The sequence below is a fragment of the Brassica oleracea genome, chromosome C4, assembly GCF_000695525.1.
Source record: "Brassica oleracea var. oleracea cultivar TO1000 chromosome C4, BOL, whole genome shotgun sequence".
NCBI classification, from domain to species: Eukaryota; Viridiplantae; Streptophyta; class Magnoliopsida; order Brassicales; family Brassicaceae; genus Brassica; species Brassica oleracea.
Genome location: NC_027751.1, coordinates 36,160,278 through 36,173,169, shown reverse-complemented (window position 1 = coordinate 36,173,169; position 12,892 = coordinate 36,160,278). Strand labels below are relative to the sequence as shown.

The 12,892-nt window shown below is 34.7% G+C and overlaps 2 protein-coding genes and 1 long non-coding RNA gene across 5 annotated transcripts; 2 read left to right on the top strand and 1 right to left on the bottom strand.

The window, feature by feature from the left end:
• Nucleotides 1-1,308: 1,308 nt before the first annotated feature.
• Nucleotides 1,309-3,089, bottom strand: LOC106342871 (14-3-3-like protein GF14 psi). Of its 3 annotated transcripts, none has more exons than XM_013781922.1 (5): nt 2,941-3,089; nt 2,142-2,620; nt 1,928-2,050; nt 1,707-1,823; nt 1,309-1,611 (listed from the first exon to the last, which is right to left on the bottom strand). In XM_013781922.1, the coding sequence occupies exons 2-5, from the start codon at nt 2,613-2,615 to the stop codon at nt 1,552-1,554; spliced, it is 774 nt and encodes a 257-aa protein (XP_013637376.1). In that variant the 5' UTR covers nt 2,616-2,620; nt 2,941-3,089; the 3' UTR covers nt 1,309-1,551. The 3 variants fall into 3 exon arrangements, with proteins under 3 accessions (XP_013637376.1, XP_013637377.1, XP_013637375.1); XM_013781923.1 differs by having other exon boundaries at nt 2,142-2,615; nt 2,941-3,069; XM_013781921.1 differs by lacking the exon at nt 2,941-3,089 and having other exon boundaries at nt 2,142-2,639.
• Nucleotides 3,090-5,002: 1,913 nt separating this feature from the next.
• Nucleotides 5,003-5,270, top strand: LOC106339952. Its single transcript, XR_001269263.1, has 3 exons — nt 5,003-5,027; nt 5,106-5,174; nt 5,243-5,270. It is a non-coding gene; the product is annotated as an uncharacterized LOC106339952 (long non-coding RNA).
• A 253-nt stretch (nt 5,271-5,523) lies between these two features.
• Nucleotides 5,524-6,722, top strand: LOC106339951. The gene is made up of 4 exons (XM_013778815.1): nt 5,524-5,635; nt 5,795-5,952; nt 6,035-6,219; nt 6,298-6,722. The coding sequence occupies exons 2-4, from the start codon at nt 5,905-5,907 to the stop codon at nt 6,536-6,538; spliced, it is 474 nt and encodes a 157-aa protein (XP_013634269.1). The 5' UTR covers nt 5,524-5,635; nt 5,795-5,904; the 3' UTR covers nt 6,539-6,722.
• The last annotated feature ends 6,170 nt before the right edge of the window (nt 6,723-12,892 follow it).

Sequence of the window (12,892 nt, the reverse complement as noted above, 5' to 3'; positions counted from 1 at the left end):
GCAAAAAAAAATTTAAAATTTTTTTTAAAAAAAAACTTTTCCAAATTTGATGAATTTCCAAATAACTAAATCCCTAAAATTTCTCGCATTTCACCACCACGTTAAAAAGAATCACGATTTGAAACTGCTAATCTCCTATATATCTTTCAATCTCTTATTCTTTTACTCTCTCTTTGATCTACAGTTATCTCTTTTTCATCTCTCTTTGTCATCCTCCATAGCTTCATCTTTTTCATTTTTCTCTCTGTTCAGATCTTCTACTGATGCCAAAATTTGTTGTACATACAAGTTGAATATGGCACTTGATTGTACTGTTTCAAAGCTCGGTCAGCAACTGAGGTAATAATACGTACAACTCTTTTATCTACATAATTGGTGTTTTACAGATCTTTGTTATTTATATGGCTAATCATTTGTAAACTATTTGCCTTGCTTTTGCATACAACAAAAACAGAAACGAAGAGGGAAGAGGGAAAAAGGAAAAAGACAAACTAGGCTTTAACAAAAATGAAGCATTTTTGGGCCAACGGATAATTAAGAGAAAAAAAAGCCTAAACTACAAACAAAACGAAGGAACAATCAGAAGAAGAGGTTTTGATAAAAGGTAAATGCTTTTACATTGTTTACAAAAGATCATATTGCTGAACTGTTTTTCTACTGTGAAATAGGTTTTACATCAATATGGTAGATTGGAAATTTCCTTCAATATATATGGTGAGCAATTTGATATTTTTTCTGGTCTTTTGAAATCTTTCTTGATATATATATAATTTTATAGAATGGTTGAAAAAATCTAAAGTTTGGAACTATCCATCTATACTTAAACTATTCATTTATACTTAATAACAATATATTTTATATTGTATTTGTAAGAAAAAATATTCCCATGCGAAGCATGGGGTTAATACTAGGATATATATATATCTTAAAATCAACCTGATAAACGACCTCGGAACCTGATAATTTTGCTAGGAAATCATTTATGCTAATGGAGATTGTTCCACGACTGGCCTCACTTTTTGGAGGCTTTTGTAAACAAAGATAATGAATAATAAAGCACAGTAGTCGGGAAAGAAGAACTGGATTATGATCCGGTCAAAATGGATAAAACGCCACAAATCGAACCTCAAATTTCCCAAGACTAAAAAATCCATAGTTCTTAACCACCAAAGTCTTCCACAAGGCAATTTGCAGGTTTTAAGACATTACTTGCAATCAGTTGAACAAAAAAGGACATTACTTGCAATCCAAAAAACTACATTTACTACAAGCAAAAGTACTTGATGGAAATTTTGAAAGACTAATCAATTTGAAAAATTTAAAGCATGTGATTAAACATGTTTATTATTGTCACACTAGAGGATCATTTGTGGAAATTTCGAGGAATCAATCGCAAATTCGAAAGTAGTTTTCAAATTGTTTCCCAAACAAACAAAATAAACAAACTCAAATCAAAAGAGTATCTGATAAGAATCCTGAGCTTATCCCTCACTCAGATTATCACATAAGGAAGTTTCTACCCTTTATAAAACGACTTCCTCTTCTTCAGCGTTACTCTGCTGCACCGCCTTCTGGCTTCGATGCCTCCTTTATCTCATCTCCTGCTTCGTCCTATCAACCCACAAAGAAACAATCATCATCAATTACAGAACTAACAAGCACTCAAAACACACAGTGAATAATATAGCATTGTATTCAAGGCTTACAGTCATGTCAGAAGTCCAGAGAGTGAGGTTGTCTCTGAGAAGCTGCATAATCAGCGTACTGTCTTTGTATGATTCCTCTCCCAATGTATCCAGCTCAGCGATAGCTTCATCAAATGCCTGCACAACCATAAGAGCTCATACAAGTTTTTTTTCAAAAAGTTAACAAGACAGATTTGACATGAAACAACAGAAGTTAAAGAAGATGGTTTGAGAAACCAAACCTGCTTAGCGAGGGTGCAGGCACGGTCAGGCGAGTTAAGGATCTCATAGTAAAACACAGAGAAGTTGAGTGCAAGACCAAGCCTGATCGGGTGAGTTGGAGCTAACTCAGCAGTCGCAATGTCCTGCAGTACATTATTACAGGAAATGAAACAACAACAACAAACAAAATCAATCGAATGTTAGAACAACCTAAGGAAGAAAGAATCACTAAACCTGAGCAGACTTGTAAGCAACCAAAGTGCTCTCAGCAGCATCTTTCCTCTCATCACCAGCCTTAAACTCAGCAAGATACCTGTGATAATCTCCCTTCATCTTCAGATAAAACACCTTAGACTCAGCAGGCGAAGCAGAGGGGATGAGATGAGCTTCAAGAACATTCAAGATCCCGTCGCAGATTTTGCTAAGCTCGGTTTCAATCTTCCCCCTGTACTCCTTGATGATAGCAACGTGTTCTTCGTTCCCTTTGCTCTCTTCCTTCTGCTCAATGGAAGAGATGATCCTCCACGAAGCCCTCCTCGCTCCGATCACGTTCTTGTAAGCAACGGAGAGAAGGTTCCTCTCCTCGACAGTGAGTTCTTCAGAGTCGACGGTTTTAGCAACTTTCTCCATGAACTCAACCATCTCTTCGTAACGCTCGGCTTGTTCGGCTAGTTTCGCCATGTACACATTCACCTCACGTGACGACATCTTCGCTGAGAAAATCATTCAAAGCGAGCTATCACAGATTAATCTCATCCTCTCAATGGCGAAGCTATCACAGATTAAGAAGAACACATTCATGCTCCTCAGCAAATCGATCTGATCTGATCGATTCACAGAATGATATAATAAAAAAATCATTGAATCAAACAAGCTATGCATCTTAGATCTAAAACTCATTCACTGGATTCTAATTAAGAACACCCTCGATTCTCTCAATGAAACAGCGATAAAAAGAGCGGAATACATCACACAGTCATGATCAGATCGATTCACAGAATGATAGAATCAAAGATCAGATCTACAGGCTTACCTTGTGAATATCTGTGTCGAATTGCTAGAGAGTGGTTTCAAATTTGGAATGTGGAAGAGAAACTGAATCTGATGCAATGCGAAAGTGGTATAAAACCGAGTTAAGAGCTCCACTGAAAGTTTCCACCAGCCACGTGTCCTTTCATCCTCCTAAGTGCTAACAATCCATTTGCTGATAAATGGGCCGACTAAATAGCCTGCTCGGTTTTTTTTTTTTTTTTTTTTTTTTTTCTAAACGCCTGCTCGGTTGTTATTAGATCTTTGATTTTAGGTTTGAATCGTTTATAACAGTTTTAAGAATAAACTAGAGTTTAATCAGTACAGATATTTATTTACATATAGTAAACATATGAAATTCTTTATAACATAAAATATAATCGTTATATATTACAAATTCAGTAAACGTTACGCAGATGCATGTTTACGTCAAATAAAATGTACTTCAGTTTTAGTAAGATAAATAGATATGTCTCTAAGTTTTTAGATGTCCGATAAATTAAACTTCGATTTTTATTTTTGGAGAAAATATTAAATTAGAATTTATTTGTTGTATTCTTATAATTCAGATATCTCTATAAAATTATAATAATCATCACATTATTTAACATATATTTGAAAATGACTTTATATGTTTTAATAAAACATTTATAATTTATATATTGTATTTGAAATGAAATAACGATGATATCCATAATATATAACATTTAAAGTTCGTATCTCACATTTTAAATAAATTTGTTTAACATTATTGTAAAATTTGGTTAGAGAATAATCTGGTCATAAAAATAAGTTTGGTAAGTTTGGTTGGATTAGATAAGAATCTAACAAAATAAATAATTTATGGTTAATAAATTAATAGTTATTAGGAAAAGTGAATGGTTATTTCTAAAAGATCATTCATTTTTAATAGAATTGAAGCGTTAAGCATGCGGAAACTTTTTATTTTTATTTTTAATCGTTTCCTGAAATTTTATATTCGAAAATTCTTGTAATTATAAATGTGAGAGGTAGTCAATTTTTGACAGCGAATTGAAACGGTTGACATCTACGATACTAAAAGGAAGATATAGAGAACAGGGAAACTGTCCACGTCACTTATTAAATTCCTCTAATCACAACATTTCATTAAAACATGTCAGATGGACTTGGACTTGAGTTTATTGAGTTTGGGACAGAAGTCTCGAGTATCTACGGCTCTCCCTCTTCGTCTTCTTCGCTTGATACCACACTGATTCAGTTCGATTGATCCACTACAACTCCGGGATCTCAAGTTCCACATCATCTCGGGGTCTCCCGGTTTCAACCTCTCCGGGATGTTTTCTGGAGAGTATGACCGAGTTGAGCGGTTCGTGTCGACGGCGGCAAGGGTTCTACAACATCGTTCTTATAGACTTTTGGATTCTTGCAACGAGAGTTTTTTTCAGGTTTGGATCACAATGTTTGGGTTGAAGAAGCCTCTGGAAAGACTTTCCAAGCATCATAAGACTCCGAGATGGGTTCGCTTGACGAAGATTATCAAGATGATCGTAATGAACTTGCCCTTTTCTTTACTGGACCATTTGACTAGGGACATTTTGAACTCATGTTGCTACTGATGATATCGGGCTGGGAACATTGCAGTTTCTGATGATGAGATACTCCAGAAAGCATCTGGCGAGCCATTCGTTTGACCTCCACGAAAAGTTCCCACCTTCTCTGGCTTCTTAAATTATATTGAGTTTGACTCCGAGAAATCCGTTAGAAGGTGCGTTGTTACCTATCCAAACTAACCAAGTAAGACATTCCAAAGTACGATTTGTTCCCTTTTGCTTACAAATCTCTTACTAAGAGGTTTTCTTACCTTTTCAATAAAATGGATGGTTTGAGAGGGACATGAGCTGTATGGGTGCGAGGATGGGGCTAGGGATGTTTGCTGGGGAGGTTTGTATTCTCTTTTCTTTTATACTTTTGTTGGTTTGGGAAAACTTTGTAAATGTCATAGAGATGCGTTGTCCATTATTTTTTGTAGTTAGGGAGCTTGAATCTTGAAGATATGCTCAATGCTGCATCACCTGGTATTTGACGAAATAGCAGTTATATCCAAGGCACGTATGTTGAAATCCCCTGAAGATGAACTTTGTTTTTTATAACTAATGTCTAATGTTTAGATCTCTTGAGTCTTGACAGGTTCTTCAATTTATGGAGTCACCAGAATACAATAGGTTTACACATATAGTCTTCGATACTGCTCCCACGGTTAGTATATAGTATATTCTAAGTCTAGAGTATTCCACTTGGTGGATTCTGTTATAATTTCCGTATAGTGTTCTTGCAGGGACATACTTTGCGGCTTCCTTTTTCTGTCCAATTTCTATGACTCTTCAATTGGCAAAATAACAAAGGTTTGATGATTCAGTTTTTTATCCTTTTGTTATCTTTAGCTTAGCTTAGCTATATTTGATATTCAGCTCAAGAAGAAGATCACTGCGGCAGCTTCAGCATTTACGTCCGTCTTTGATAAAAAGGAGATGCAACAACAAGGACCTGTAAGTATAGGCCTTTTCTCTTGAATCAATACTTTTTTCGAATTCTTCTAAAGATTCTTTTTTTTGAGACAGTCCAACGAGTTGGACCAACTGAAAGATAGAATGGAGAAAGTTCTAAATGTTTTCTGTGATGTGGACACTACTGAGTTTGTCATTGTAACCATCCCAACGGTAGCACCATTCTCTTACCTGTTCATAAAGATCATTAGTTTACATGTGGTTACTGAGACACTTAATTAGCTTTATTCTTCTACCCCATTAAGGATAAATTTGAATAGGACTTGGTCTCTCCTTCTGGCATATTCACTTGGCTATTACCTTTCCTTTTAGGTCATGGCAATAAATGAGTCTTCGGGATTACATGCATCTTTAAGAAAAGAAAATGTGCCAGTTCACAGGCTTATTGTTATACAATTGTGTTTGTTGCATTCAACTGAGTTATGTCTAAGCTGACAGGTGTCAGGGCTGCAGAGGTTACAAACCCTATGGTATCCTCCATAAGAATATTATAATCTTTGTTTACGGTACCATTTTAATTCATCACAATTTATTGTGTTTGATCAAATTTAGGGACAAGATGAACAAGACCCAAGAGGCTATCAACTCCCTCAATTCCTAAAGACATTGTTGGAAATACATACATATTCTATCTCAAGCTCAGTGAATTCAATTTCTCGGCTAATCATAAGTCCTTCACTATTGCAAGGATCTTCGATCCCACTGATAGGATACCAGGACCTTTTTTTGCTCCACATGTACATCAATAAAAATAATATATTTACTTGACTCCTTATATAACAAAAATAGTAATATGTTCTACTGTTTCTCAATAGGGTGGTGCCCACAACCCTGATGATGATAAGCATGGAAAGAAATGTGCTTCTTCCAAGTTCCATTTTGGTGTCTCCTCTGGCTGTAATCCCCCTGAGGGTGGTGACGAACCCAAGGAACCATCTGATGCTGAGGGAACCATACCAAACAGTGAGCAATAGGAATCAATTTCTGAGGACGTTTGTGACGTCGCCCAAGGTTCACCAGAAGGGAAATCCACTGAAGAAGGCCCGAAATGCATAGATCTTTGAAGGAGATGATATGAGGAACTAAGCCAATGTGTTGACATATGCTTTGTCTTTTTTTCATTCGGTTTATGTTAGGACAGAAGGTCCCCTATCTAATTTACAATTCTGTTGCATTTGTTTTCGTTTCCAGTTGCTAGACGTTTGAAGTTTTTTAATATTACTCTTTTCTTATTTTATAATGAACCATTCTCATGCAAGACAGGACCCAATACATAGATGAAACATATAATCAATTTGCTCTTGGTTATGTCGTCATTATAAGCCAACTCTTAATCAAATGCCTCTGCGTAAAAGGAAAACTAAGCAAATAATGACAGACATTGATAACATATTTTGCATGAAAAATCTTCGAACAAGGAATGTGATTCATACAAAGGACCAGAAATCCCACCATGGAAATATATAAAAGTTTCCCAAATTCCTAAGAATAGCAATATCTACGATAGTTTTCTAATTTTCCATACAGTTTACTTATTCTACCTTACTTTCAGACTTTGACGAAACAGAACATCAGATATTCAGTAACTTGATTTCGCTCATATGCTCAAGATTTATTAAAATGTGTAAGAAAATTTAGTCAACCTACAAATAACCTTCATGGAAAACAGAAAACATACAAAAGTTCCTTCTATACTGTTACGTTTAAGTAAGGCCCTCTTTACTACCTCCGCCAGCTTCAATCCTCTCACTAATCAACCGAAAAATCATGGACTGGGTCTCCTCCTTCAGACATGAGAACTCTGAAGAATAAGCAACTGCATGAAGCTATTTCTTTCTCTGTTTTCATTGGCTTTGTTTTGCGATTTCAGCATTTACTCTCCCCACTCCATCTCCAATGTTGTTTAACTACTGCAGCCAAACAGAAAAATACAAAAACAGGGCCAGGAACCTCGGGGCTTCTCATCCAAAATTGCTTGACTAAGACGTTCTCTAATTATGGACCTCCGTCATCTTCTTTCAAATAAAATGTGTCGACCAGATCCACATTAAAATCATCACATGTAACAACCAATTATAGAAAAAATAAATATATTATATTATATTACATTACATAACTATGTAACCACCGATTAAGCTCCAAAACTATCTTTCATAAACAGGAAACTCTTAAAGAAAATCATATTTAGTAGAAATATGCTAACCAATTTATTTATGCAAACATGTTAATGGATAGCTGACCATTGTAGATTCCCATTAACTTACTAATATAGTTGTAATGGTTTTTTCCTTTACTTTCGCCGCATGTACTCAAAAATAAGTTTGTTCATTGAATTATTTTCCTACTATATAAATAATTGTTACTCAAACATTACGAAAACCCATTTGAGTTGAACAATAGATGTTGTCAATGATCCGAATATTATAAAACATAGCCAACCGTCAACCAAAAGAACCTCTTTGATGTTAAGCGTTCATGACCATCAACAAATTTTAATTACGGATATAGGAAGCTATACTTTATAACATTAGCATAACATAAAATAGATCCAAAAAGTAATATCACAAATAAACAACAATCCGCCATACGGGCGGACAAACCCCTAGTTATTTATAATTGTTATCAACAGTTAACAAACACACAATTCACAAACATATCTTATTTGCGGATGGTAACAACAAAGCTAATCAAACCTTTTATAAAACAATTAGTCTAAACACCTTATTGATAATTGAATAAACACAAGAGAAATGGCTTGAAATATCATAATTTGGCTATCACTTTACAAAAACACTCTAGTATTTAGGTTTATGTTTACTGGTTATTGTTTAGGGTTCAGTATTTAAGGGGATTATAAAATTCTTTAAGTGTTTTATAAATTATTATTAAATATTTATAAATGATTTAGAAAATTTAATGTATTAAAAAATTTGTGGTATAAAACTACATTTTAAAGATACTAAAACCATATCTTATCTATCAAAATGGAAATGTTTCATGTGTCATTTTTAAAGTGAACAGTATTTGAGAAAAAATCTTATAAAACAACCAAATCCTAGAATTTTAGGGGGTGATTGGTAGTTGCTGTAGGTGTTGTCCACAGTCCTATTTATTTCTAAAGCACCAAATTCAGAGCAATCAAACTTTAAATTTTTTTTTGAAACCACAGCTCTTGAAATAACCTACAGCTGTACAAATGCTCTGCGGAGCCAAATATCCAAAGCAATTTTTTAGTGCTTTCCATAAAATTCTACAGCAGTAAAATCTAAAGCCACAGCAAAAAGTCTACAGATTTTTTTCTACAGCAAAAATTTTAAAGCTACAGCCCTTACCAATCAGACCCATAGAAAATATTTATTTTAATTATTATATTCTATATATTTCTGAATTTAGTACAATACAAATACTTTTTAATAAACATATCAATTTTTCTAAACCTTACAAATATTCACATGTAACATTATTGATATTCCTATAACAGCTAAATTTTCTTAAAATTTTTATCATAAACTTATATCAACTGATATAATTTATTAGGCCTGGGCGTTCGGGTCTTCGGGTCGGGTTCGGGCCGGTTCTTTTCGGGTCCGGGTCGTTTCGGATCCTAAATATTTAGATTCAATAGGTACTTAAAAAATTTCGGTTTGGGATCGGGTCGGTTCTTCTCGGGTCCGGGTCGGTTCGGGTATATAATTAAAATACCCATAAAATACCCGTAATAATTTATATTCCATGAAAAAAGTCATGTTATTTTAGGTATTTATTTAAACATCATAAATTTTCAGATTTAATACAATACAAATATTTCTATAGAAAGCCAAAAGAATATATATACATATATTTTCTAAAATTATTGAAGCTGTTGTAAATGAAGTGTTGGGGAAATACTTCTGTTATCATTACTGTCGACCAGAAGGTCCATATATATACAAGGTATTAGACCGTCATAAGGTCATGTTTATCCTAACAAGATAAGGATAAGGATAAACACTATGTTACAGATATACATGGAATATATACTAGATAAACACATAGTCTCTGGTTGTCTTTATCATGTCCCGGATTGGGCCTGCAGTACGGGCTGGTCCATGGTCGATCATCATTTGGTTTATAACACTCACCCTAGATCGACACATCCTGTACAGGTTCGTTGCATGCTTAATGCTGCCTCATTAAAATCTCTCCTGAAAAACCCCAAAACCAATGTGGCAAAATGGGAAACCAAGGACAGGAAAAATAGTATAACACATGAACTCCCCCAGATGAATGCATCACTGTAGTAGACGCATTCCCATCTGGTATCCGAGTCTTCTTGAACGTTGAAGTTGCCTATGACTTGGTGAAGATGATCAGCTGGATTCTCCTTGAATGAACTTGTAAGTCTTGGACGTTGGTATGTCTTTTGGAACTCCATTAAGATGTGGTCAGGATGTACATCTTTGCTGCTGATCACTCCATGTCTTGGTTTAACTGATGGTGCTTCAAGGGTGCTCAGATGGACTTCATAATCTGCAATAAAACTTTACTTGCAGGTCTTTTTTCATGTCCCACAGATTCTCTTTGGTTATATGGCTTTCCCAAAACGTAGACATTCAATATATATTGAGTCATAGACCCAGAACACATACAAACAACTTTACTTCATATCTTTCTCTTTCATATTACTTACAGCTGTTGTATATTACAATCCATAAACAACTTAGGAACAAAGCTTGTTTTATGAGAATTTCTTTCTCATATTTCTATGGTACGTTGATACCTTTATCCAGTGATCCATTTGCTGTTTACTACACCATTATTTCTTTAGTAAATATCCAGACAAAATCAAACTTGATTTTCTGTAGTAGTATCCACCATATAGGAGCATATCTCTTTATAAATTGTTCCTTGGTCCTTGTGAGTATCCTTGTGTAATCAAGCTATACTTGAATGTTATTTAGAAGGAACATGGACACACTATACCATGTGGTCATGTCCTTTAATCTCACGGAATTTCTTATCTCACAAGATCCATTCACTGGTTTCTTTCTTAGATGGCTTTTCTGTATGTACATGGTTACTACGCCCATCTGTCGTATAATTACTTCGAATTCTTTGAACACCCCACGTCCCTATATAGGTTTTATAAGTACTCTACGTGGTTTCATGATCCTCAGGTTATATCCTTCAAATCCCAAGTACTACAATCTTTTATGAGCTCTTATGTATGTAAATACATCTTTGGTGTTAACACTCTTTATCTTTAGTTTCATACTGTTCCAGACATGATCTAATTAGATTTTGAGATCTTATTATCCAAGACCTTTATACCTTGCAGTTTGGCGTCCCAAACTACATGGTCTGGTACCTTAGATGTGTGGTTGCGCAACCTTATTTCTCTGTCTGAACTGGTTTCTCTTATGAACTCGGATTTGTACGATTCTGAGCACCTTTCATTACTTTCCGAGGTTCCTTATTATTTGGAACTTATTTGTCTATCTCTAATAGACATTGTAGCAACTTGATTGTGTCTCTTAGACATCTAATTCGTGGTGCTTAAGCTGGTATGACATAGTCATTTTTTCTTTTCGGGTCAGTGTGTCTGGCATATATTTCTGCTAGCTTTTATATCTTTTGATCATATTCTTTTAGAACGTCTAGATCATAATCTTTGGTCTGAGGATCTTGCCAAGACAACTATGGTTGATACCATTATATTTTTCTTTACTCTTTACTCTTTATCAGCGTGATAACTTTCTCCTTTCAAAGTTGGATAATCAGATTACTATCTTTTGTAATCTGTGTTCTTGGCCACTTGATTAAATCATCCATGTTTGGCACAAGGTACATTTTAGTTTCGTGGAGGAATTCTTATTTATCTAATATATATTCTCAATCCTCATCTGAGGTTCCATCTTAAATGGCACACATATATGTGGTGGAATATTCGTATTTTCTTAAGATGGTTTGTGTATATGTCTAGTTTATGACCCTTAATCATTCAGAGGTGAGAATGTCTATGCTTACATGTATGGCCTGATGTAAATCAATATTTATATACATAATGTCCTTAAGCTTTAGGCTGGACGTGGGTGATGTACCATTAGTGAGGGCTTTAAAGCTTTCCAGCCGTGTATATTATGGTTGTAAACCATGGAATCCGAATTTATGATATGATCATGGACTGTGGGTTTTAGACCTTTCTCCCCCTCATGAACATACTCATAATTTCGTAGTGCTTAGGACACTCATAATTTCGTAGTGCTTAGGACAGTGGAGCCTTAATTATTTTAGTGATTTTCCCTTTTGTGTACTTATATCACATTGTGAGATTTTATGGGATCACTTTTGTGCCTTAATTAATTTTTCATCATGTTTTGGATCAAGATGGCTAATCTGGTCATGCCATAAGTGTTTATTTCGTGGTGAACCATACTGGTTACCATGGCTTTATGCCTCTTTCATACTGATCCTTTGCATAGAATAAATCAGTAGAAAATATGGGTATAGGCATTCACAATGCTTTTAGGCGATTTTTCAAAAATCTGAAAGGAATCGTATTTTCTTTGCTCACTGGTTCAATGTAGAATGTTGTAAATCTTTGTAACTCAATGGGTCTGAATAATGTCGTGTCTTTTGCCATTGTCAGTACCAATTAATTGATTTCAAGTGATTGTAGGAAGGTAAAGTTGAACCTATACAATCAAGATGAAGTTAAATCTATGCGAGCAATCAATCTATCAGTGAACTAACTCATTAGTCTACACCCAACAATTCATTTTATGTGATTGCAGGAAGGTAAAGTTAAACCTATACAATCAAGGTAAAGTTAAACCATGCATGAAATCAACTATCAGTGGACTGATTATCCTTTTATTAAGGTTTTGTTTGTTATTTAATCAAGAATCATCAAGCAAGACGAAGCAAGATAATATATAAAAACAAAATCGTTTTTATTATTTCAATAAAAAAGCAAATCACAAAATCATAGACTTAAAATAAAATTATCATGTCGAGATCTTTCTTTTAGTCAATGTATAAGCCGGCCTCACAATCTATATTACTCCACACGGCTTTCTTGGATTCATCCTGATCCAATGCCTCAGGATATCTCATCTCACTGTTTTGTTCCTCAATGCATCTTTTCTGAAGTTTCTCAAATCTGTCAATGGTATCTTTAATTTTCTGCTTTCTTTGCTCAGTTGCCAATAGGTATGACAATAGGTCATTATAGGTTGTGAAACCTTTAGCTGTATATGATAGCAACCGATCCTTTGGATTGAATGTGGAATATGTTTTATACAGTAGATCATTATCTGTAACCACTTCATCACATAGTTCAAGACTATGGGCGATTTTCATTAGAGCAGAATCGTATTCTTCCACGGATTTAAAATCCTGGAACCTGAGTATCTTCCAATCATTCATGGC

Bases quoted from the DNA above. Each gene is read 5' to 3' on its own strand.
- LOC106339951 (XM_013778815.1), top strand. From the start codon at position 5,905: ATGTCTAAGCTGACAGGTGTCAGGGCTGCAGAGGTTACAAACCCTATG. The intron at 5,953-6,034 runs GTATCCTCCATA...GATCAAATTTAG, and splicing joins CAGAGGTTACAAACCCTATG to GGACAAGATGAACAAGACCC. The intron at 6,220-6,297 runs GTACATCAATAA...GTTTCTCAATAG, and splicing joins GACCTTTTTTTGCTCCACAT to GGTGGTGCCCACAACCCTGA.
- LOC106342871 (XM_013781921.1), bottom strand. From the start codon at position 2,633: ATGATTTTCTCAGCGAAGATGTCGTCACGTGAGGTGAATGTGTACATG. The intron at 1,824-1,927 runs GTTTGGTTTCTC...ATGGTTGTGCAG, and splicing joins CCTGCACCCTCGCTAAGCAG to GCATTTGATGAAGCTATCGC. The intron at 1,612-1,706 runs GTAAGCCTTGAA...GTGGGTTGATAG, and splicing joins TCTGGACTTCTGACATGACT to GACGAAGCAGGAGATGAGAT.